Here is a 25,676-nt window from a genome sequence, read left to right as displayed (position 1 = left end):
CTTCTTTGCCTTGGGCTTTGCTGGAGGTTTGCCTGGCTTCTTGCTAGCTTTCGCCTTGGTCCTCTTGCTGGAAGCCGCCTCCTCCTTCTCCCCTTCTGCGATTGCTCCCTGCCTCGGTTTCTCCACAGGAACCTTTGCCGTGGGATTCTTGGCCGCTTTCTTCGGTCTGGGCACTGTTTTTCCATCCGAATCCGAATGCTTTTCCTGGCTCTTCTTTCCCTTGCCTTCCTTTGGGCCCATCTTGAATCTCCCTGTGGCCCCCAGTGCGGAAGAGCTTTGTGGCCGGACGAGGCAGCCCCTTTCCAGGCCTCTGGCCAGGGCCACCTTCAGGGCGTACTTCAGGCGGATGGGGTCCACCCCGGGGTAGGTGCCCAGGATGCAGCGCTTTATGGCCACGACAGAGACCCCCTTGCACTCATCCAGGGTCTTCACCGCCTCCATCACCATGGTCAGGGTGGGCGGGTTCTGCGCCTTGGGGCGGTTCAGGGGGGCCAGCCAGCGAGGCAGCGGACTTGGCTGCTGACAACGCCTCCATTGCAAGCAGCTGCCCAACTCTTCCTCCCCTTCCCACCTCAGGGCAGAGGTCTTTCTCATCACCTGAGCCTATTTGGAGAAGCTGGGCCTTGAACTGTACATCATAGCTGTCAACCATTCCCTTTTTTTAAAAAAAAATTTTTATTAACAGGCCAATCACATCACATTAATTCCAAATCACATTAGTTCCAAATTACACAGCCAAATTTTTAAATTTTTGTTGGGGGTACCCATACTTCGTGAGAGCCAGTGTGGTGTAGTGATTAAGAGCGATAGACTCGTAATCTGGGGAACCGGGTTCGCGTCTCCGCTCCTCCACATGCGGCTCCTGGGTGACCTTGGGCCAGTCACACTTCTCTGAAGTCTCTCAGCCCCACTCACCTCACAGAGTGTTTGTTGTGGGGAGGAAGGGAAAGGAGAATGTTAGCCGCTTTGAGACTCCTTAAAGGGAGTGAAAGGCGGGATATCAAATCCAAACTCTTCTTCCGAAAGGGATCCAAACATCACTCTTGCTGCTGCTTTAATGTATCTTCTCTTTGTTGTTTTCCTCATCTTCTTGTTGTTATCATATATTCCGTTCTTTGTGATCTCTGATAGTCTCCACAAGCGGGTTGAAAACAAACGTTGTTGTATCCTGTGTGGATTTTACACTCCTCCAAGAGCCATGTCAAAAAGAAACAGACGCCATTTCTGCACCTCCGTACAAAACATTCCCACAGTCTGTCCGTTGAGTTCCACAGGCCTGCCAGTCTCTCATCAATTTTCTCATATTGTCAGAAAAGCATTATTTAATGTCTGGATAAGGTACAAAGACTTACTTGAAAATAAAACCCCAAGGTGGCTGTCACCAATGGAAGCAAAGGCTCAGAAAAAGCTCAATATGGAGGCCAAATGGCCGAAATATTGGGAAATATTGGAACAAGAAGGAGACAAATTAAAATTGCAGAGTTTTGAGAAATTAAAAGATAAAGTGCGAGATTGGCTTCATTATTATCAAATAAGAGAGGCCTATAATTTGCACAAAAAAAATTGGCTTCCAGGTGGAAAAATCAAAATTGGAAACAGAACTGTTAGATCCCAAAACTAAGATACTTTCAAGAATGTATAACTTGCTGTTAAAATGGAATACGCAGGATGAAACGGTTAAATCTGCTATGATTAAATGGGCACAAGATGTTGGACACAACATTATGTTTGCTGACTGGGAACAGTTGTGGACCACCGGTATGAAATTTACGGCATGTAATGCCTTAAGAGAGAATATTATGAAAATGATATATAGGTGGTACATGACACCAGTCAAGCTTGCAAAAATATATCATTTGCCCGATAACAAATGTTGGAAATGTAAAGAAACTGAAGGTACATTCTTTCACCTTTGGTGGGCGTGCCCAAAGATTAAGGCTTTCTGGGAGATGATCTATAATGAAATGAAAAAGGTATTTAAATATACCTTCCTGAAGAAACCAGAGGCCTTCCTTTTGGGCATAGTCGGCCAATTGGTGTCAAAGAAGGATAGAACTTTCTTTATGTATGCTACAACAGCAGCAAGAATACTCATTGCAAAGTATTGGAAGACACAAGATCTACCCACCCTGGAAGAGTGGCAGATGAAAGTGATGGACTTTATGGAATTGGCGGAAATGACTGGCAGAATCCGAGACCTGGGAGAAGAGTTGGTGGAAGAAGATTGGAAGAAATTTAAAGACTATTTGCAGAAACATTGTAAAATTAATGAATGTTAAAATGATGTTGGATTGGAAATAAGTGGTATTAGCTACAAAGTTAATAAGAATATGCAAAAATGAATTGATAATGGATGAAAATATAGAGTTATAAAATGTTAAGATATAGAGTTAAGATAAATGAAAGAGGGTAAGGATTTGCTGATTTGATTATTTAAATGGGAATACAAGAAGGGGAGGTGTGAGGAGGTCAAAGAAACAAGCAAATGAGTTTTAAGTTATGGAAAATGGGATTGTTTTTAATTTTTTCCTACCTATTCGTTTTTTTGCATTTTGTATTTTTATTTTTTATTTTTTATGTATTTTTGTATGTTTTCTTCTATCTCTTTCTTTTTATATTTTTTTTGTATTTTGTAAACTTTTGACTTTTATAAAATCTCAATAAATATTTTATAAAAAAAAACAAAAAAAGAAAAGTTCCCCTCCTCCCCTTTTCAGTTCCGCTACATACCAATCCTTTGATGAATCATCTTCTTCCACTTCACAGAGATCCCTTTAATTAGCAGTCTTGACTCCCGATCTTCACTTGAAGTATGTGCATTTGCTTCTAATTGTTTATTTTGAGCTGATGCGGCTAGTGCGCGATCAGAGACAGCGTCCGGGAGAGCCGGACCCACACAAGGGGTTTGTGCCTAGTGCCCTCACCCCCTTCTTTCGAATCCGGGGGTGATTTATGGCCACAGCAGGCAAGGCAGTGTTCCCCATTTCCTTGGGGCAACAAGGGAGGCTGCATACTCCCATATCAGCCTCTTAATTACTTCGTGTGAGCCGGAGAGATGGTATTGTCGGCCATCTTCCAATGCACGCCTAGCAGCCCACCAACCGTTCCCTTTTTTTTTAAGGGGAATTCCCTTATTCCGAATAGGATTCCTCGCAAGAAAAGGGAAAAGTTGACAGCTAGGCTGTACATAAGGACATAAGAGCCTGCTGGATCCGGCCAGGGCCCATCTAGTCCAGCAGCCTCTTCTCACAGTGGCTGAAGCCATGGGAAGCCCACAATCTGAGCACAGTGGTATTCACAGGTAGGCTGTGCCTGAGCATGGAGGTTCTGCTACCACAACAGACCTCCCTAAGAAGGGCCTGTGGATCAGGCCAGGGGTCCAGCTAGCCCAGCATCCTGCTCTCACAGTGGCTGACCAGATGGGAAACCCAGAATCAGGATCCGAGCGCAAGAGCAACTCTCTCCTCCTGCAGCTTCTAGCAACTGGGATTCAGGAGCACAGCTGCCTCCCACTGTGGAAACCCAGTTTGCGTGTCTGCTCTCTAACTCTCTGTGTTTCCTTCTCTCTTTTTAAATGGTTTTTATTAAGAATTTCAACATAACAAATGATCAAAAACATATCTTCATCCCCCCCATTTCCCCCCTCCCCCCTCCCCAAGAAAAACCCTCCCTCCCCCCCAGCCCCCCGACTTCCCTCAGCTCCTCTCTCTGGTTTTTCAACACAGATTATTCTCTGTATATTATAAAATTGTAAAGATCTTTAAATGATCTATTTATTATGTTAACAATAATAAATTTGTGTGTGTTTATTCAAAACCTGCCAGGGAGTCCAATTCATTTGGGGGGGGGGTTAAAGTAATTTGTAAAAAGTTCCCATTCTTCTTTAAAGCCACGGTTGTCCTTGTCTCGCAGTTTGTATGTCAATTTCGCCAGTTCCGCATAGTCCATCAGTTTCCTTTGCCACTGTTCTTTTGTCGGGATTTCCTCTTTCTTCCATCCTTGTGCTATCAAGGCTCTTGCCGCCATTGTCACATATATAAATAAGTTCTTTTATTTCCTTGGCAGGCCTTTTCCTACAATCCCTAACAAAAACGCTTCTGGTTTAACGCTCTGTGTTTCCCATCTTGAGTCTGCCTACATGCCAGACTCTTTCCCCCCCGCCAGCTGTGGCTTCTCCATCCCAAATCTTCCCTTCCCGATTCAGGACGCGCCCAGCTCACCTCAAACAAGGCCATGTTTTTCCCGTCATATTCCTTCCCCTTCTCCAGGTCTGTGCTGTTGATGAAAGGGCTGCTCTCCTTGGGGTTTCCATCGCCTGAAGGGGGAGAGAGAGAGATGCATCAGTGCCAGAGGCACGGGGCCATTTTCCTGCCCTTCCCTCCCACCCACGTTGCACAGGATTTGCCCCCTGCTTGGCACCCAAATTGCCCCCTGCCCTTGCCTGCTGGAAGCCCATCTTCGTGGCCCACCTGCTGCAAAGCTCAAGGTTCTCCGTCCTTAGAGCTCGGACACAAACGGAGCAGGGAGCACCGCCAGCTCTCTGTGGCCTCCCACCAGCAGCACACACAGGCTGGGTTTCCCCTGAGTCGGAAGGGACCCCGAAGGTCCTCTAGTCCAGCCCCTGCAATGCAGGAATCTCAGCTAGAGAACCCTTGGCAGGGGGCCACTTAGGAGAGGCCATGTATCCAGTGAGCTTCATGGCCAAACAGGGATGTGAACCCAGGTCCTCCAGGTCCTAGTCCAACACTCTCACCACTAGGCCACACTGCCTCTTAATTTCACTTACAGACCCTATTTTCCAGGGACAGCCCCAGATTTACAGAAGCCATCCCAGTTTCTGATTTGATCGCAGAACGTCCTGCTTTTCCTTAGGCATAGCTGTCAATGTTTCCCTTTTTTAAAGGAAAATTCCCTTATTCCAAATAGGATTCCTCGCAAGAAAAGGGAAAAGTTGGCAGCTATGTCCTTAGCTATGTCAATCTCTATTTTCATTGGAGACGGGTATGGCCCCCAAGCCAAGGAGATAAGTGACTATACAACCTTCAAAAGATATCTGAAGGCAGCCCTGTATAGGGAATATTTTTTTTTTAAGTTCAATGTTTTATTATGTTTTTATATATGTTGGAAGCATATGGGCAACATACTAATGATAATTTTTTAATCAAAATATAAACAATAATAAACCATAAAAATATTTTTTATTTTTCAAAATAAATCCTCCAGTAAGATGGAAAACAATGATTATTTGGGTCTGCTTCCACTTTATTTATCCCCCCTCCCTTGAGGCCCTCAGCACATGGTTGTTTTGCTTATGTTCATCCAGCCCTGATTCAGCCGTAAAAAGTGGGTTTGCCCAGGGGGATACTGGGGGTGTGAATGAGCCCTCATTGTGGCATAGCATGAGCGGAAAAGGAAGAGGAAAAGCCTTTGCACTCAGAGGAGACCTTCCTTTCTGAAGGCCAAGAGTTTGGCTCATCTAGCTTTCCAGGCCAGAAGGTGGACGTGTATTTTTGGGCTGCTGGGAGCTGCTTGGCAGAAGCAGAAGAGGGAGGGAGGGAGAATCCAGAAGGTTTGGCCTTAGCAGCCCAGTTCTGGGTCAAGATTTTTGAGCAGAGCAAGTGCCGCAGAATGAGAAGGAAGATCTTCCTTCAAGGGCTGGGACACGGAGACCCTCCCTTCTCATCTAAGAGTCTTGCAGATTTATTCATTTCATTGTGCAACAGAACTTGTTCCATTATCCTATTTAACCTGAATTAACTTCATGTGTGATTAATAATAATAGTAATAATAATAATTTCTTATTTATACCCCACCCATCAGAAACAATGGCTTCGACCTTCGCTTTCCTTCCTTGAGCAAACCCGAGGCTCAGATCCAACACTCCCGTTCCGCTCGTGTAGTCCATTTCCACTTGAGTAATGGAAGCTCCCTCTCCTGCCCCCTGCAGACCCCCCAACATGGGGGGAGGGGGGGAAAGCCCCATTGCGCAGCTGGGATGCTGCCTGAGCACCACTGAATACAATCCTAAGTGCAGCTCTTCATGTTTCCCCTAAAGGGGTCAGCATCTGGGTCTGGTCAATGTCTGGACGGGAGACGACTGCCTGGGAATCCCACTGTACTTCCAAGCTGTGAACTGTCCTGTGGTCTTTGGGTGAAGGGCAGTATACAAGTTTGAGAAATAAAATCAAAATAATAAAGTAATAGGCAAATCAATAAACTGAGGCAAAATTGAGGGCTCCTCCACGTTCCCATTTGCCCCGTGCTTAGAGACCGTGGGCCTTGAGGGGGGGTATTCTGTTTGATAATGAAAAGATGATGATGATGATGATGATGATGATGATGATGATGATGATGATTTATACCCCGCCCATCTGGCTGGATTTCCCCAGCCAAGCATGGCCCCAATCCACTCCTTTCACAGGGAAAACTTGCTCTCTAGCTCTCAATCGGAGCAAACATCAGTCCAGAGAAAACCCGAATTGCCATTTGCTCCAAGTGAGTGTTAAAGAGCGGTTTTCCCTGGGGGACAGCAGTGGGGCAAGAGGAAGGGTGGGGGAACTCTTAGTTCCTTGATGGGGGAAATGGGACGTAAATGGAAAACAACTCATCCTGAGTTTGGGAGACTCTGGGGAACTGGAGAAGAGAAGAAGAGAAGAGAAGAGCAGAGTCCTGCTGAATCAGCCCCAGAGGCCCTTCTGGTCTGGCATCCTCACAGCAGCCGCCCAGATACGCATTATAGGAAAGCCACAAGCAGAACCTGCGTGCAAGAACTCTCCCTCTCCTATCTTGCAGCTTCCAGCGACTGGGATTCAGAAGCATTGCTGCTTCGAGCTGAGCCACGGAGAGTCTTCTCTGCCACGAATCTTTAGCTCCTTTTTTAAAGCTATTTAGGTTGGGGGCCAACACTGTCTGCTGTGACAGAGAGTTCCACAGTTCAACCACATCCTAATCTTCTCTCCTGATCTTCCAATGTTCAGCTTCCCTGCATGCCCCCCAAGTCCTGGTGTTAAGAGAGGGATAAAATGTTCCCCTCTCCTCTTCCTCCCTGCAATGCAAAATTCTTTAAACTTTTATCATGGGGGGGGGGGAGAAGAGCTTTCTCTGTACCATGCTTAGTTGTATAATTGGGAGGTGGTGCTTTGCAAGTGTGGTGTGTGAGACAAAACCAGTCCCTTTGCATGAATGGAGGAGCTCAGAACTTCACTATTTGCCTCAGTTTCTCAACCTTCCTTTCTTCCTGAAGAAAATGGGTTTAAATAAAGAGGAGGAGAGAAGCTCAAAAGGGGTGTCAGTCAGAGGACCTGGGGCCTGGCAGAAAATGCCAGCATATACCCCGCTAGGAAACAAACCACTCAATGAACCTGCAGAAATTGGAACACGTGTAGTTAAGAGAGATCCCCACTGCTCAGAGTCTGGGGGCTTTGCAGCTGCCTCCTTGGGGGCCCTGATCCCCTGGTACTTTCCTCTTGATTGGAAGAAATGTTCCCCCTCTGACAGGCATTGAGCTGCCCGAGTCATTTGCCACAAGGCCAGGGCATGATCTTGCCATTAAATGGGGTCACTTGTTCTCTCATCGTTCTGTGCCTTGTTGCAGCCTCGGCTGCCCAAGGGAGGGGACTGCCTGGTTCTCCGTTTCTCCTTGCAAGGACACTGGCCTGGCTAGGGAGCTCCGGGGCTGGCCTGATAAATAGCTCTGACAGTCCCGCCCTCCTGGGAACAGCAGCTAATTGTTCTCTTGTCCTGGGGCTGAAGACTCTTCCCAGGGCAACAGCCAGAAACTGCCTGTGCAATTCTTCACAGCAGCCCTCCAGCCCCTCTCCTGCTGCCCTCTCAGCAAAGGAGTAAACTTTCTGGTGAGGACTGCTGCTTAAAGGGGGGGGGGCATTCACAGTCCTGTCCTTCCCCCACCCGTCAATTTGGCTTCCTTCATTGCCTTGGCCACGAGCATCTCTGAGCAACTGAATCTGACACAAGAACAGCCTGTCTTCTGGATGAGACCAAAGACCTGCAGAGTCCAGCTTCTCACATCAGATCATCTAATCAAACCTCAGTCCAGCCCAGTGCAGGATAGAAGCGTAGCACCTGCGACAGGTGGGCCACCTGGTCTCTGCTGAAATACTACAAGCTGAACATTAGTCCACCATGTGACGCATCAGCAAAAAAACCTAATGCTATTCTAGGCTGCATCAACAGAAGTCTAGTGTCCAGATCAAGGGAAGACATAGTCCTGCTCTGTTCTGCCTTGGACAGACCACACCTGGAGTTCTGTGTCCAGTTCTGGGCAGCACCATTTAAGAAGGGTGTTGACAAGCTGGAAGGTGTGCAGAGGAGGCTGTGGAAACTAAGCCTTATGAGGAGCGCTTGAAGGAGCTGGGGATGTTTAGCCTGGAAAAGAGGAGACTGAGAGGAGACATGATCAGCTTTCTTCAAATATCTTAAGGGACTCGAACCAATGGCTTGAAGTTACAAGAAAGGAGATTCCAACTGAACATCAGGAAGAACTTTCTAATAGTTCTAGAACTTTCTAATGCCGTTATGGATGCTTGAGTTGAGACGCCTGCATTGCAGAGGGCTGGACTAGATGACCCTCGGGGTCCCTTCCAACTCTGCAATTCTATGATTCTATGAACTGGGTCCAGAAACAAATTGGCAGCCAGTGCCATTGGGCCAGGATCCATGCAAAATGCTCAAACCTTCTTTCCCCAGTGAGCTACCTGGACACTGAATTCTGCACCAGCTGAAGTTTCCGAACCGTCTTCAGAGGCAGCCCTGCGTGATCTAACCAGAGCGCAGATGACATGCCTCACCTTGTGCCCCTGAGTCCTCCTGTCCCTGCCTGGCCAAGGGGGTCTCTCCCCCACCCTGCCCCCAGCCAGTCCCTGACTGTCCTTTCCTCTTCCTCCTCCAGGTCCTGATCCTGCTGCCTTCCCTTTCCCAGCTCAGGGTTCCATTCTTGGTGCCCATGAGGCAAGCAGGGCTGTCCAGAGCCTTCTAACTGCAGCCACACCAGAGATGCCTTAATGCCAGGTTGACAAAGGGTATTTGCAGTCCCTTTCTGAAAATGCTCATCCTTTTAGCCCGTGGGTAGGCAAACTAAGGCCCAGCGGCCGGATCCGGCCCAATCACCTTCTCAATCCGGCCCGCGGACGGTCTGGGAATCAGCGTGTTTTTACATGAGTAGAATGTGTCCTTTTATTTAAAATGCATCTCTGGGTTATTTATGGGGCATAGGAATTTGATCATTTATTTTTTTCAAAATATAGTCCGGCCCTCCACAAGGTCTGAGGGAGAGTGGACCGGCCCCCTGCTGAAAAAGTTTGCTGACCCCTGTATTAGCCTTTTCCCCCACCACTCAGTGAGCTGGTGGATTCACTGATCCTTTCCCCCTGAACGAAGATCTGTTTCCTAGATAAGCTGCTGTCCATTGCAGCACCCTTTTCTTCTTCTTTTTTTAACACTTCATTAACATTCATTTCCAGCATCATCTTATTCCTTGTAATCTGCTTTGGCCTTTCATGCTCAGGGAAAACATGACCTCATTTCATTTCAGGGTTTCTGGAGGGAGGGGCTGAAATTGAGCCTCCCATTCAAGCAATCCGGACACAGCAGAGGCAAATCATTAAGAAAAAGAAACCTTGGCTGCTCAGTTCTACTTAAAAGAAACACTCCTTCAACCGCAATTTCTCAAAATCCAACTAATTGGAATTTGGGGCATTTGAGATAAAAAAAGAAAAGAAGAATGGATATAGTTGCTAAGCGCTACCACGGTGCGTGTTAAATTTAGATTCAAGAATATCCAGACACAAGCTGTGATCCTGCGCACACTTACTATGAGTCTCCCTCCCAGGGGAGGCAGTGAGGATTAGACAAATTCATGGAGGAAGAAAGGGCTATCTCACTTTTAGAAGACATCTGAAGGCAACCCCCTTTAGGAAAAAAATTTAATGTCTAATGTTTTACAATTTTTATGTGCTGTAAGCTGCCCAGAGAGGCTGGGGAATAAATGATGTTGTTGTTGTTGCTATAACATGGGGGGCAGAGGCCCATGGCCCCGGGTGCATGATTTTAAGGTGGCCTGAACCAGGAACCCCCAAACAGGGATCCCCATCCTGCCCTACCTGCCTCTAGGTGTCTCTGGGCCCCGGACCCAACCTGCCCCACTGCCGCACCCCCAACCCCCTCGCTGAAGGGCCGCCTGGCCAGTGCCCGCTCACTCCTCACTCGGACGGTGAGCTGGCACAGACGAGGGCAGGCAGGCAGAATCTCCAACCCAGGGGAGCTCTCGCAAGCCCATCGTCCCATCCTGTTCACACTCCTGTCTACACTGGCTTGGTCATTGTCCACAGAGCGGAAGAGGGCAGGATCCCCAAGGAAGTGCCCTCTGGGGAGCTGGCGTCAGGGATCAGGCCCACTGGCAGACCAACTCTGTGTTAAAAAGCTGTCTGTAAAGTATGGGTGGTACTTAACACCAGTGAAGTTAGCAAAAATGTATCATACTCATGATAATAAATGCTGGAAATGTAAGGAAAAAGAAGGAACCCTTTACCACATGTGGTGGACATGCCCCAAGGTAAAAGACTTCTGGGAAAGGATTTATAATGAACTGAAAAAAGTGTTGAAAAACACATTTATTAAGAAACCAGAAGCCTTTTTACTTGGTATAGTGGGGGGGTGAAATCCCCCCAAAGGATGTTACTTTTTTTCTGTATGCCACAACAGCTGCGAGAATATTGCTAGTGAAGAACTGGAAGAAACAAGATTTACCATTTATCGAAGAATGGCAGATGAAGATGATGGACTATATGGAACTTGCCGAAGTGACCGGGAGACTCCGAGACCAGAGAGAAGAGAGGGTGGAAGAAGACTGGAAGAAGTTTAAGGCCGATCCTTCATGCCAGGTGGGAATTCCTTGCCTGGTGGGGGCCCAGTTCCACCCCCCTCGAGGTCTGCCTCTGGCCAGCTCTCTTTAGTTGTGATTCCTGGATTGTAGGGGGTTGGACTGTGATTCTAGATTTCCCAGCCATCTCCTGCCCCCCGCATCCTCAAGCTGCAACAACTGAAACCAATCCCACCCCCTGTAACTGGATGGTCCCCTGGGGATCTCCCACAAGCCTGAACCACCGGCAGCGCCAGTTCAGCAGAGGCCCAAGCGACTCCCCCTCAAAGTCATTTCTGCAGTTCCATTATGTGGGAGAGCTCTGGAATGAAGGGGGAGGGCAGTTAAGGATATTGGAAGAGAGACGGAAATGGAGTCAGCATCCACAGTCCCTTTGGACCAAAGATATATAACATTAAAACACCGAATACTCTGCCCGGATATAGCCAGAGGCCAATATTAGAAGAGGAAAACGACTTTCCTCTGACTAGTAAGAAGCAGAGGAAACTGGGGTTGGCTCAGAGGGATCAGCCTCTGTTCATGGACACAAGAGCCAGATTTGTGCATGGCCTCAGCTACAGTTTAGGGACTCAGGTTAGCACAATTCTTTAAACTAGATTTTACATAATTGGTGAAAAAGTTAATAGAAGTATTGCAAGATATATGCAAGATTTTTGTACAAGTGCATATCCAAACAGGATACTGTATTATTTACGTTTCCCTTGTCCTTAGTGTTACAGAATTATAGAACTGCAGAGTCTGAAGGGACCCAAAGCGTCATCTAGTCTAAGTCCCTGCAATGCAAGAAGGAATAATGCACGTCTTAGAATAACACACACCTGTCTTATGGTAACACAGGGCAGGGGTGCTCTGAAACTTGGCACAGCATGTCCTAATCCGGCCTTGATGTGCATGGATGGACCTGGAGCTAGATTATTTCTTAAAACTACTTGGTTCACTTCTCTGACTGGCAGTCGCCAAATATTTCGCATTCCAAGATGTGAAGGAAAAGAAACTATTAGAATTACCTTTCTTCCCATCAACAAGGGGTAAAGGTAAAGCGACCCCTGACCATTAGGTCCAGTCGCAGTTGACTCTGGGGTTGCGGCGCTCATCTCGCTTTATTGGCCGAGGGAGCCGGCGTACAGCTTCTGGGTCATGTGGCCAACATGACTAAGCCGCTTCTGGTGAACCAGAGCAGCACGCGGAAACGCCGTTTACCTTCCCACCGGAGTGGTACCTATTTATCTACTTGCACTTTGACGTGCTTTCGAACTGCTAGTTTGGCAGGAGCAGGGACCAAGCAACGGGAGCTCACCCCGTCGCGGAGATTCAAACTGCCGACCTTCTGATCGGCAGGTCCTAGGCTCTGTGGTTTAACCCACAGCGCCACCCGCGTCCTTATATCAACAAAGGGTAGGTTGTATTTATTAAATCGTAAGCCATCTCACACTGAAAAGAACATGTCCCCTTTCTTCAAAATGCTTTATTTTTCAAGGTTTTGCAGCTGGTGAATGTACACAAATATAATTAGATGACTAGTCAAGAAGGCAGAGAAGGAAAGCCAGGCCATCCTTAGCCAAGGTTGGGGTCCTCTAAACACTGAGCTAGGAGGGTTACACTCTGCACTCAGGGGCACTGACCCATCAGAACCAGAGCCTGCTGGATCAGGCCAGTGGCCCACCCGGTTCAGCATCTCCTCTTCTCACAGTGCTGACCAAGATGCCTGCAGTAAACCCGCCAGCAGGATCCGGGCACAAGAGCAACTGGGATCCAGAAACATCGCTGCTTCGGACTATGGAGGCAGAGCAGAGCCAACCTGGTGGTAATAATAACAAGAACAACAACAATAATAAAATTTAATTTATACCCCGCCCTCCCCAGCCAAGACTGGGCTCAGGGCGGCTAACACCAGGTATAAAAACAATTGATTAAAATACAAGTTAAAAACAAGATTAAAATACAACATTAAGATGCAGCCTCATTTCAGTCGGAACTCAAATCAAATACTTTTTTGGGGGATAAAAATGTCAAATCTTCACCAAGGCCAGCTATCCAGACTGGTCCTACGTGGGCCAGAAAAAAGCCAGGGAAGTCCCCAAATAGGAGTTCCATCACAGAAGGAGAAAGGAAAAAGGAAAGAGGGGAAGGGGATCAAGTTGATTCCAAGCCAAAGGCCAGGCAGAACAGATCTGTCTTACAGGCCCTGAGGAAAGAAATCAGATCCTTCAGGGCCCTGGTCTCATGAGGCAGAGCGTTCCACCAGGCCGGGGCCAGTGTTGAAAAGGCCCTGGCTCTGGTTGAGGCTAATCTGATTTCCTCTAGGGTGTTGCTATTTATGGACCTTATGGTCCTCCGCGGGGCATACCAGGTTAGAAGCCATCCATAGCTCTCTCCTCCTCCATTAATTTGTCCCATCTTCTTTTAAAGCCATCCAGATTGGCAGCCATCTCTGCCTCCTGGGGCAGCGAGTTCCAGCGATTAACTATGCGTGCATTAAAAGTGCTTTTCCCCCCTGTGTTTTACTTCTGAGTGAATATGCATAGGCTTGTGCTGCCAGCAAGTTTCATCACATGACGACTTTGCCTCTGAATTAACCGTGCTCCTAGCCCTCTGCTTGCCAAATGCCTTTTGCTTTGGGAGCCTTTTGCCCCTGCCCAAGTCCCGGGGAACACGACAAGCATCTCTCGCAGAGTGGAGAATGCACCTCGCTTATGAAATTTTGATGCGGAAGTTCTCCTCTGCTCGCCACGCATGAGCACACGCAAACCCACCCGCACCAGTCTAAAAATGCAACATCCAGAGCCCCGGGGGGGCGAGGGGGGAGGCCCAAGTGTAGATAACAAGCCAGCCAGCAGGATCCTTGTCTGCACGATGCTTTGCGCAGAGCTCTGAGCCCTGTCATGTTCGCTCTCTCCCCCCCCCCTGCCCGCCTGAACATGCAAGCACCCTGGGCCCCCAGGGGGATCGGAAGAGCACAATATATAACCAGAGCTGTGCAGAGAAACCCAGCCAGAGAGAGAGAGAGAGTTGAGGAACCAGCCAGCCAGATGTTAATGGGCAAACATCTGAAAGGCAGATTGCGGAGCCAAGGGCAACCAGTTCCAACCTCCCCCCCCTCTCCTGGTCGCTTGTGGCAGATGCAGGGAGGGAGGCTCCTGGGACCCTCTCCCCACAACCCCAAGAAGCAAGTGGCAGGGGGAGGGAGACTCCCCTGGGGGGCAGTCCAGCGGGACGCGTCACTCCAGGGCCTCTGCCATCACCAGGCTTGTCTTCGCTGCACAACCAGAAGAGCTGGAGCTTAGGCAATCATTTGCAGTGGGGCAGCAGTGGGGCAGCAGTGGGGGGTCAGCCTGTGGCCAATGGCAGGGGACTCCCAAGGGAGCAGAGGACCAGGCCCTGACTGTCTCCCGAAGGATGTGGGGAGGGGGACTGAGGGCAGGGAGCTGGTGGGCGAGAGGGTTGGGGAACCAAGAGCACATCAAGAACAGCATCCTGCCCTCACAGGGGCCAACCAGATGCCCCTTGTGGGAGAGCCGCAAGCAGGATCTGAGCCCAAGAGCCCCTCTCCTTCCTGGGGTTCCCAGCAACTGGGATCCAGAAGCATCCCTACGGGACCCCCTCTCCTGGTCTGCCCCACAGAGGACCTTAAGGTCCACAAATGACAACACTTTGGGGGTCCCAGGTTGCAAGGTAGTTAGACTGGTCTCCACTAGGGCCAGGGCCTTTTCAGTACTGGCCCCGACATGGTGGAACGCTCTGTCACAAGAGACCAGGGCCCTGTGGGACTTGACATCTTTCTGCAGGGCCTGAAAGACAGCGCTGTTCCACCAGGCCTTTGGTTTGGACTCAGTCTGACCCTTATGTATCCCTCCCTTAAGGTCTTGATTTTGATTTATGGGCTACTTTTAAAACGAGGCTGCTTTTTTAAATTGCATTTTAACCTGTATTTTAAATTGGGGTTTTTTCTCTCCACCTATTATGTTTTTCAAGGTAATTTTATTGATGTTAGCCACCCTGAGCCTGGCTTTGGCCGGGGAGGGTGGGGTAGAAATAAAATTTATCATTATTATTATTATAATTATAATTATTATTATTATTATTATTATTGCTGCCTCTGACTATGGAGGCAGAGCAGAGCCATCGTAGCCATCCATAGCCCTCTCCTCCTCCATGAGTAATAAGAATTAATAATAATAATAATAATAATAATAATAATAATAATAATAATACTCCACCGATCTGGCTGGGTTGCCCTAGCCATTCTGGGCACCATCCAACACACAGAAGAAGAAGAAGAGTTTGGATTTGATATCCCACTTTATCACTCCCCTTCAGGAGTCTCAAAGCGGCTCACAATCTCCTTTCCCTTCCTCCCCCACAACAAACACTCTGTGGGGAGAGTGGGGCTGAGAGACTTCAGAGAAGTGTGACTGGCCCAAGGTCACCCAGCAGCTGCAGGTGGAGGAGCGAGGAAGCGAACCCAATTCCCCAGATTACGAGTCCACCGCTCTTAACCACTACACCACACTAGCTCTTTTATTATAATAAAAATAAAAAGATAATAAAAAATCAAACATTAATAGTAACAATCTGATTCAATAAAGAAAGTCAGAATAGCTTTAAAACAAACAACTCCTATCAAATAAAACAATATTCAGTAATCCATTAGAATCCAATAGCAATCCTCTTTCAAAGCCATCCAAATTGGTGGCCGTCCCTGCCTCATGTGGGAGGGAGTTCCACAGTTTAACTCCGTGCTGTGTGAAAAAGGGCAGGGCTTTATCCGCCTTGAATCTTCCAGCTCTCAGCTTCTTCGGACGTCCACAACATTTCTCTGTCCACTTTCTCCAGGCCATCCATGATTTTTATCAGCTTCTGAGATCATTATCCTCTGGTGCTGCTGACCCTCCCGGGGCAGAGGAGCTTCCTCAAATTCCCCTTAAACCCCCCAGGGACCAAGCTGTCCCTCCTGCATCTGTGTCCCCAGGGAGCAGAAGGGAGCCCACGCTGAGCTTGCAGTCAGGGCAGCTGGGCTTCGCAGCACCCAGGAGAGCCAAATGCACTGCTTGCTCACGCCGAGGAGCCCACGGAGCAGGGCCTGTGCGGGACAACGTCTCCAAGGAGCCGTGAGACAGATGAAAGCCCAGTGGTGGCTGAACTTTGCAAGCAGCAGGAACCAGCCAGGCCCAGGAGAGAGAAGGAAGGGTCTGAGATGGACCTGCATGGCAGCAGTACTGAGGAATGAGGCTGCCAGTGCCCCAGGGGTGCCAGAGCCATCCCTCAACCAGCAGAGAGCCTGGGCAGAGAGAAGCGGCAGTCAGGGCACTGCCAGGAGGAAGGCAGACTGCAACATGCAGAGAAAGGGCAGGCCTGGAAGGTGGAAGGGAGAACCTTTGGGCACCAGCCTCCAAAGGCAGCCTCAGAGCTGAGATGGCACAAATATGTGCACAAGCACAGCACTATTCTGCCCTGGTCAGACCCCAGCTGCAATCCTGTGTCCAGTTCTGGGCAGCCCATTTTAAGAAGGGAATTGACAAGCTTTATAACGTTCAGTTTGGTCAACTGAAGCAGGCACAATCTCCAGACCCTCACAGTGTCCCGATGTTCCAGCAACAGTCCCAGTTTCTGATTTGATCCCAGAATGTCCTGCTTTTCCTTGTTGTTGAGTCGTGTCTGACTCTTCCTGACCCCCTGGACCAGAGCACGCCAGGCCCTCCTGTCTTCCACTGCCTCCCGCAGTTTGGTCAAACTCATGTTGGTAGCTTCGAGAACACTGTCCCACCATCTCGTCCTCTGTCGTCCCCTTCTCCTTGTGCCCTCCATCTTTCCCAACATCAGGGTCTTTTCCAGGGAGTCTTCTCTTTTCATGAGGTGGCCAAAGTCTTGGAGCCTCAGCTTCAGGATCTGTCCTTCCAGGGAGCACTTCATGGAAAAACTGCCTTGCCGTGGCGAAGGGGCTTGAATAACTCAGAGAAGCTAGGAGCTATGCCATGCAGGGCCACCCAAGACGGACAGGTCATAGTGGAGAGTTTTGACCAGACGTGATCTACCTGGAGCAGGAACCAGCAAGCCACTCCAGTATCCCTGCCCAGAAAACTCCATGGACAAAGATAACAGGCTTTTCCTTAGGACCTCCCTCTTTTCATCGGAGAAATGTTGGAGGGTATGCAATCTCTGGTCCTGTTAACTTGCCAGCTCCTCTTCTGGAGATGGAGTGCACAGCTTGCTTAAGTGCTCCTTAGAATCACAGAAGAGAATCACAGAATTGGGGAGTTGGAAGGGACCCCCGGGGGTTCTCTAGCCAACCCCCAGCAGTGCAGGAATGCAGCCTGCTCCCTCCTCCATGGGGCAGCCCTTCAGATATTGGAAGAAGGCTCTCCTGTCTCCTCTCCAGGCGACACTTCCCCACCTCCTTCAACTGTTCCTCACAAGGCTTGGTTTCCAGCCCCTTCATCATCTTGGTCTCCCTCTTCTGCTCACACTAACAATATTTTTAAAAAATCTGTTTTGGTGCACATGAATTGGTTTAAATCCCCCAAAATGCACATATTGCAAACCCCCAGCGAAGCTGCCATTTGAGGCTTCTGAAGGAAGCTCCTCTTAACTTACATTTTCGAAAGGTCTGCTGGATTGAGATGCAGGCCAGGGAGGAGCATGACCCTAAAAGCGCCTGCTCCGTCTTTTGTGGCACGAGGGGAGGGGGGCTGGCCCTGCCCTGACATCTCCTCCGCCTGCGTGGTGGGGAGGGCCCCTTTAAGACACCTAAATCCCTGAGCGTTTGGCTTATTCACCCCCACTGATTAATCAGGGGCACATTTAATCTGCAATTAGAGCATTAGTTGGCCAATCATACTGATAAACTGATTAAAGCGCTCAGCCTCGTAAATGGATTTGCCTTCTTCTGCGGGCAGCTGTGCTGTGGGGCGGGCGGGCAGGGGGGTCCCTTCCCTTCTCTGGATGACCCCCCCCCATGAACTTGCTGCCTTTTTCCTGCTGAAAGGAATGGGGGCGCCTGACTCGGGGTGGGGGGGTCAGATAAGAGCCCCTTCCCCAGCGAGGAAGAATGCTTGGGGAGGCCGGACACAGGGGCTGCGTGGCGGGGGGAGGCTTTTGCAGACCCCCACCCAGCCCGTCCCTCGCGTCTCCACGCGGCCACGCAGGCCACAACCATCCCCTTCACTAGGTCGGTTTCCATGGCAACCCAGAAGAGGAGCCTGGGCTCCCAAGGCTCTTATGTAACAATAAAGCTGGCCAGGCCCCTGGGACGCACCGCAGCCTCCCTCCGAGGGGCGAGGGGCAGGAAGAGGGGGCTGGGGACACCCCCCACCCTCCCTCCTCCCACGTCCGGGTGCCCAAAGGCCAGAGGGAGGAGGAGCAGCTCCTTGCCCCCACCATCAGGCAAATCTCTTGGCTCAATCTGAATCACAGCACTGCAATCGGCGAGGCGGCTGTGTTGGCTGTGCATCACTGCTCTGCCTCAGCTGCTCACAGTTGGTCTGCGGTCACTACAGTCCTGGGGAGCAAAGGGCAGGCGGCCGCTGACCTCCCTTAAGCCAGCGGGAGGAAGGACACTCAGGGACAGACAGGCAGACAAGCCCCCCCTACCCCACCCCTGGTGTCAAGGCAGCCCAGAAGCTAAAGCTGGACTGTCTCCGCTGGGAAGGCTGGACCACGATCCTAAAAGCGGGGAGGATTTCATTTGCTCTCTGCACATGCTCAGAGTTGCTTGGCACCGAAAACATGTGACTCCAGGCACAAACGAAGCTCTGGATAGGAACTGTGAGGTCTGGGGTTTGCAATGGGCTTTGCGGTGTTTAAAGCATTTTGCATTCGCTATTTCAGGAGCAACGTTAATAGAATCATTAAAAAAAATCGAAATAAATAGGTATACCACCCCATACCCATAGATCTCAGGGCAGGCCACAACATAAAATTACAATAAAAACACAAAATACATAATAAAAATAGGAACGAAAACAAACCCACGACCCCCCTTCCCACGACACATTTAAAAGGGCCTGAGATGTCAATCAGCTAAAGGTCTGGTTGAAGAGGAACGTTTTCCCCCGGTGCCTAAAGATAAATCTATCACAATAAATCTATCACAGAAGTCTGTCAATGGCTCTGCTCGGCCTCCGCTGTCAGCAATGCTTCTGAACACCAGTTGCCTGTGCCTGAGCTCTGCTTGCGGGTTTCCACTGGGGCACCTGGTTGGCCACTGTGAGAATAAGAGGAGACAGGAGAGCCATCTTCACCTATCTAAAGAGAAGCCACCTGGAAGACGGAGGAAGCCTGTTTTGTGCCGCTCTGGAGGGCAGGACCCAAAGAAACAGACTGAAGTTGTGAAAAAGAAGGTGGTGGCGGAACACTAGCAAGGACTTTCCGACAGCAAGAGTCGTTTGACAGTGGAAGGGAGTCCCGTGGAAGGTCATGGGCTCTCCTTCCCTGGAGGACTTTAAGCAGAAGTTGTGTGGCTGTCCATCATGGATGCTTGGGCTGAGATTCCTGCATTGCAGGGGGTTGGTCTAGATGTCCCCCAGGGACCCTCCCAACTCTCCCATTCTAGGATTCTATGACTAGATTGGCCACTGCATGCTTGTGTTAGGAAATGTTTCTAGCAATAGCCTATCACCCCAAACAGTGTTCTGGAAGCTACCAGCGTGAGTTTGACCAAACTGCTGGAGGCAGTGGAAGACAGGAGGGCCTGGCATGCTCTGGTCCAGGGGGTCACGAAGAGGCGGACACGACTAAATGACTAAACAACAAATCACCCCAAAAGCAGCAGCAGAGGAGGCCTCACACCCCGAAATCACAGGCTGCAGCAGTTCTAGGGTCAGAGGAGCTCTTCAGGAGCTCCGCCTCCTCACTCCAACACCACCAACATCTCCCGTTTTGCTAGTTTCACTATAATCTGTTCCATTTCTTTAAAGGGCACTAATCTGGGACAAACTAGTGACTTGAGTGCCTTTTTGAGATCATTGTGATGGAGGCCAGATGGCCTTGGATGTTCCCTGGATGAGGAGGTGTCTGCTGGGTTATTTATCGGTGTGGTGCTATAGCCCAACTCAGAGAAACAGAATAGCTTCGTTCAATTAAAAGCTTGGAATCCCACCACTTTCTGGCAACTCAGCTCTGAAACTCATTTGCCCCTGCCTATTTGGGGATGGGGGGGGTTGGGGTGGGGAGAAGGAGGGGAAGGTGTCCATGTGGTCACGGCAAGATCAAAGGAAGTGCCTCAACAAATCATGCATTGAAGGGGGTTGGACTAGATGACCCTTGGTGTACCCCTCCCACTTCTACAGTTCTCTGATTCTAAGAGCACAGCCGACCAGCATGTCAGGCCATTGTTCCCCCAACCCAGCTCAGTCTCTAGCTCACGGTTAATCTGTGGAACTCCCTCCCAGAGGAGACAATGGTAGTCACCACCTTGGATGGCTTTAGAAGAGCATTGGACAAATTCATGGGGGATGAGAGGGCTCTCTGTGGCTCCTTGTTGGCTCTGCAATGCTTCTGAATGCCAGCTGCTGGAAACCTCAGGAGGGGAGAGTTGCTCTCGTGCCCAAGTCCTGCTTGTGGGTTTCCTATAAGGGGCATCTGGTTTGCCTCCCTGAGAACAGGATGCTGGGCTGGATGGACCATTGACTGATCCAAGAGGTACTTCTGATGTTCTTACATTCTTAGTCAAATAAGGGGGGGCAGCCCATCCAGTGGGGCTCAGACACCGGCAGGACCCTTCCTGGCTCCAGAGCCATAAAACCAGCAGTGCCCTGAGGAGACCCCCCCCCCACACACACCTGGAAACACAGGTGAGTTCGTCTGAATGGAAGCAAGCAACCCATTGTTCAGTAGCCCTATTGGGAAGACTTCAACGTAGTGCTAAGCCTCATGCTGTTCTGGCTCCCCAGAAGCCCAAGGTAGCGGGGGGGAAGCCCCATTGCATCCTTAGCAGATGACCCCCCCCCCAGCCCTCACCCCCCCCCCCACAGTGATGTGAAGTCCACCCCAGTTCTACAAGAGTAATCCAAAGGTGCATGCATTCGTCTGACTCACGGCTGAAGACGCTCACACAAGAGACCCTCAGGGAGCATCTACTCCAGTCTGCCCCAACCTGGTGCTCAGCAGGGGGCTGGACTAGATGACCCTCGGGACCCCATCCAACCTCTATGGTTCTATGATTTGGGATTCTGTGAAATGTGAAAAATAAACCCCCCCAAACTGCTTGCCCTAGAGTAGGATTCCTTCTAGGCAAGGTGCTCCTAGGATCCCTTCCTGTCCTTTCCTTGAAAACTTCCACGCAGGGAGAATGCACAGATTGCTGCAGGCAGCTTGTTCCGGCCGTGAGCTGGCCTGCTCTTCTGAACATTGACCCTAAATCTGCCTTCCTGAGGTTCAAACCGCTGCTTCCCATCCTGTCCTCAGTGGGGAGGAGGACACCAGTCAAGCATGAGGGGAAAGGGGTCGATGCCACCCCCTGGCGGAGACAGAAGATTGGGGGGTGCAGGATGCCTGAGGCCCCACCTGCACTAGGCGCTCAAAGCAGCAGCATCATAAAAAGGCCACAGCTTCCCTCAAAGAATCCTGGGAGCTGTAGTTTGTCAAGGGTGCAGAGAGCTGTGAGGTGGCCCCTGTCTCCCCCTGCCCGCCTCACAGAGCTACAATTCCCGAGTGGCCTAATGACCAGTCCCTCTTCACAGGGAGGGGAATTGGCTGTTTAAAAGTGGCATGCGGCGACATCAGTTCCGTAATCCTAAAGGAAACCCACAGCTCAATGGGATCAGGCTCAGCTATGGCCCCTGGCACTTGGTCTCCCCTCCTCTTGCCAGGGCTGATGAAGGCTGCCTGCTCTCCCTCCACGGGAAAAGGAAACCAAGCTCTGCCCAGGGACCCCCCTGCCCCACTCTGCTACTCAGAAGCGTCCAGCTCCTCCTTCTCCAGGCCGGCTAGTGAGGGAGATGCCCCTGGAAGGGCTGAGGCACCACTCAGGCTGCCCACACAGCCGCCTGGAAAGTGTGCCCAAGGCCTCTCATTGGCAGCCAGGAAGGGTCTAGGCACGCAAGCTTCAGGAGCTGAGATCATTCTAAAAAATCTTACGCATAACAGGGAAATGTGCAGACATCTTAAGAGGATTGCTGGCTGTCACAGTGCCTTGCACTCCAAAAAGCACTTGCCTTGTCCCTGTTGGGCACGGATTCTGGCTCCCTTTGGCTCTGCATTCCTGGTGACTCTTTTTCACCGTCCTGTGGAGTGTGGGTTATGCAGCTCCTTCAATTGGGGGCCGGGGTGTTCAAGGAGACAATAACACCTTCCCCACATTGGCAATCAAGAAACTTGTTGCCCTTTCGAAACAGAGGATGGGATTCTCAAGGCTGCGTGCGAGCTGCTAAATTGGGTGCAAGGGAGCAGATTCCTTCCCCCGGTTCCTGAGCGTCACACACACACACACACCCTGTTCCCAAACTGTCTTTCTGAAGGCCCTCCCCCACACTTGTCATCTCTGCTCTGGGAGAGACAGGCAGCACTGCAACTCTGCCTGAAATGGATTCAGAGCCCAGAAAAGCGCAAGCTGCGCTAGGAGCACAGGAACATCAGAGCAGCCTTTGGGACGGAGCCCAAGGGGCCCCTCCAGTGCGGCAGCCTGGTCTCCCGGTAGCCAAGCACAAGAGCAGCTCTCCCTCCTGCGGTTTCCAGCCAGTGGCGTTCAGAAGCGTCGCTGCTTCCAAGGGTGCAGGCAGAGCACAGCCACTGTGGCCGGGAGCCATCGACAGCCCTCTCCTCCTCCGGGGATTTGTCTGTTCCGGTTCCTTGGCTGAATCACCTGCTGCCTGGAGGGGCTTGGAGCCCAGGCTCTATGGAGTAGGTCTCCCTGGGGTTGCTTGGGCAGCTGAATGGATCCTGCTCATCACCTCTGCCCCCAGGTGCGTGCCCACACATGCCCTGGCGCCTTCACATCCCCCTTGCCACACAGTTTACCCACCCCCCCATGGCCATGGGTGCCTGGAGGGGCCTTGCTTTCTCCCCAGGTGGGGGCTTCCAGCACACTGGGCCTCCCCCAGCCCTTGCCCACACATAAACGCGCATAGCTGTGGAGCAGGGCTATGGAGGAGGAGACAAGTCTGGCCTCCTCTCCACGGAGCATTGATCTTCCCATAAAGGGAGTTTGGGGCATGAAGGGGGCATAGATTGGGATGAGGGGCCTCTGGGTCAGGCTCCGGGAGCCCCCAATGCATCTCCGGGCCGTAAGGAGTTAAGCGCCGTTCGCAGTGGGGTCCTGAGTGATGGATGGCTTCTGGCTTCGTCCAGAGAGCATTTTGCCGCAGAGGGGCTGACGCTTTCTCCAACATCCCAGCACCGCACGCTGCTTGTGATCTGCAGGGATGGCGGTGGGGGGGAGAGAGCCCACTGGAGGGGAGCAGAAAGGCCCCTTTTCTGGGAGGACTGGGCTGGGGGGCAGAGTAAGGAGCCTAGCAAAGGGGCACAGGGTAGGGGGTGGTGCGCAGGTCTGGGCTTCAGCAGGCTCAGTCTTCTCCCCAAGTGGGGCCCTTGGGTCCTTCTCCTGCATAGCCAGACGCTTTCTCTCCCCCCTGGGGTGAGGTCTTCCAGTCCAGTGGTCTAGAGGGCAAGGGGGGCATTGGAGAATGTGAGCAGCCGCTGCAGCCTCCTAAAAGCACAAACCTTTCTCCCAAAGGCTGGGGTTGTGGGGCCTGTGGGTTTGGGCAGCCGGGGATCCTTACAGGGCTGCACCCCACATTCTGCCATGGGGGTCAGAGGTGGCTCAGAGCAAGGGCTGCGTGTGATGAGGAAGGAAGGGGTCCAGGCAGAGGGGCCCCCAAGGGGTAGGAGTGTTTCCGGAGGGGAAAGCGTTTCACCCAGGTGACTGTGGCGAGGCCACAGCACAGCCAGCCCTCCTCCTCCTCCTCCTCAGCAAGCAAGCAAGCAAGTGCGCCGTCTCTTTGATTCATGCTCAGCGCTGCCTGCCTCCCTCCCACCCTCCCCAGGGATCACTCAACATGAACCGGCCTTTTAATTTTCTGCGGTGGCTGGCAAGGCTGGCGGCTGGATCGCTGGCAGGGAAACAACAGCCCCAGTGCGAAGATCAGATAATCCTCAAGCCAAAGCAGGGAGGGAGGAGGGAGACAGGAAGTTGCACAGGGAGGCAGCAACAAGAGGCTTCTGCTCCCCCCCCCCCCCGAAATGGTATGGTCTCCCAAATCTTTTTGGCAGGGGTGCATTCAATGAAGCATACAGGCCCGGCCGCACCATTAGGCAAAGTGAGGCAGCAGCCTCAGGTGGCCTCAGATAAGAGGAGGCAGCAGCAGCAGTAATTGGGGAGCAGAACCGCCTGGCACCCATTCAGCCTGCCTGCTGCCCCCGGTGCTGCCCTGTCACCAGAATGGAAGGGGGAGCCCACTCCCAGCCTGGCTGACTTCTGTCCTTGGCAGGGGGGCCATCGTCTCCTTGGCCTCAGGTGGCAAAATGCCTTGGAGGGGCAAGCGAGAGGGGTGGGAGGTGCAGGTGCTCCCAGCTTGGCCAACGGGAGACAGGATTAGAGGAGGAGAGGGCGGTCAGGGAACACTAGACAGGTGGAGGCAGGAAATGCAGGGGAGGACTGCTTGTGGGTTCCCACAGGCACCTGGTCGGCCCCTGTGAGAACAGGAGGCTGGACTAGAGGGGTCCTCTTTGGCCTGATCCATCAGGTTCTTCTGGCGTCCTTATGTTGTTGTTTTTCTTCTTGTTTAATATAATTTCTTGAATTTGTTAGTCCCTTTATTTTGCCCAGAGCAACTCAAAGCAACTTCAAACCAGCACAGCAAAAGCCCAGCAGGTCACAACCAGGGTGATCAAGCAGCAGCAGCACCTAAAGTTAAGGTGAACCCCACTTTTAATCAACACATTGCCCCTGTTCATTGGACTGTCATCCGGGGGCAGGGGGGCCCTTCATGGTGTTGGATTTCAATACCAATGAAATGCACAGCATGCTCTGGTCACCCTCCCCAACTCCTGGTTCAGCCACTCTAGATGGGGGAGGGTTATTGGCCAAAGCCCCAGCAAGGAGGCTGGAACACGTGGCCCTTCCAGTGGCCAGGGCAGAGTGGTCCCATTGGGCAAAGCCTGGAAGCGTCCTGGTGGTGTCACCCATTAGATTCCGTGTTAGCAGATGGGGGAAAGGCCCACAAAAGCCCCCAGCCAGAAATTCCCCCTCTTCCCCTGGTCAGCCAAAGGACTTTCACTTTCCCCACACTGACCACCTTCTCAGGTCGCCCTTGCCTCCCTTCTGTGACTCGGAAGAGAAGCAAAGGGGAGGCTTCTGGGGAGAGGGGCTGCAGGAGGACCCAGCCACACTCGTTGCTTCCTGCCAGCAGCCAGCCAAGTCCCCAGCAGGCTCCTCATTCCACGCTGCTGCTGGTGCTGCAGACCTACCCCCCCCGGCCCCCCAGCTCCCTGCCAGGCCCCATGGCAGCTTCCTCCTCCCCACCTGCACAAGGAGTGGGACATCCTGCCTTTCACTCCATCTCTCATTCCCTCACGCACTTTGCAAAATGCTGCTGCTGCTCAGAACCATGCATCCATCTTAGAATTGGAAGGGACCCCCGGGGGTCATCTAGTCCAACCCCCTGCAATGTAGGAATTGCAGCTGGAGAATCCCTGGTGAACGACCACCCACCTTAAAAGCCTCCAATGAAGGAGAGTCCACCATCTTCCTGGGTCGTCTGTTCCACAGCTGGAAGGTTCTTAACATCAGAAACATTATTCCTAGTATTTAGGCCCTGGGGAAAAGCTTTGCCTCCCACCTCCAAGA

At 51.2% G+C, this 25,676-nt stretch overlaps 1 protein-coding gene across 3 annotated transcripts in view; it reads right to left on the bottom strand.

Annotated features, from left to right (window-relative positions):
- Nucleotides 1–25,676, bottom strand: part of SLC12A5 (solute carrier family 12 member 5) — a 111,146-nt gene that overhangs the window by 48,366 nt on the left and 37,104 nt on the right. For all 3 annotated transcript variants that reach the window (XM_053394807.1, XM_053394805.1, XM_053394808.1), the window contains exon 2: nucleotides 4,221–4,315. In XM_053394807.1, coding sequence (XP_053250782.1) covers nucleotides 4,221–4,315 — 95 coding nt within the window. The remainder of the gene's footprint in view (nucleotides 1–4,220; nucleotides 4,316–25,676) is intronic.

The sequence above is a fragment of the Podarcis raffonei genome, chromosome 6, assembly GCF_027172205.1.
Source record: "Podarcis raffonei isolate rPodRaf1 chromosome 6, rPodRaf1.pri, whole genome shotgun sequence".
Classification (NCBI taxonomy): Eukaryota; Metazoa; Chordata; class Lepidosauria; order Squamata; family Lacertidae; genus Podarcis; species Podarcis raffonei.
This window is presented reverse-complemented; position numbering and strand designations above follow the sequence as displayed.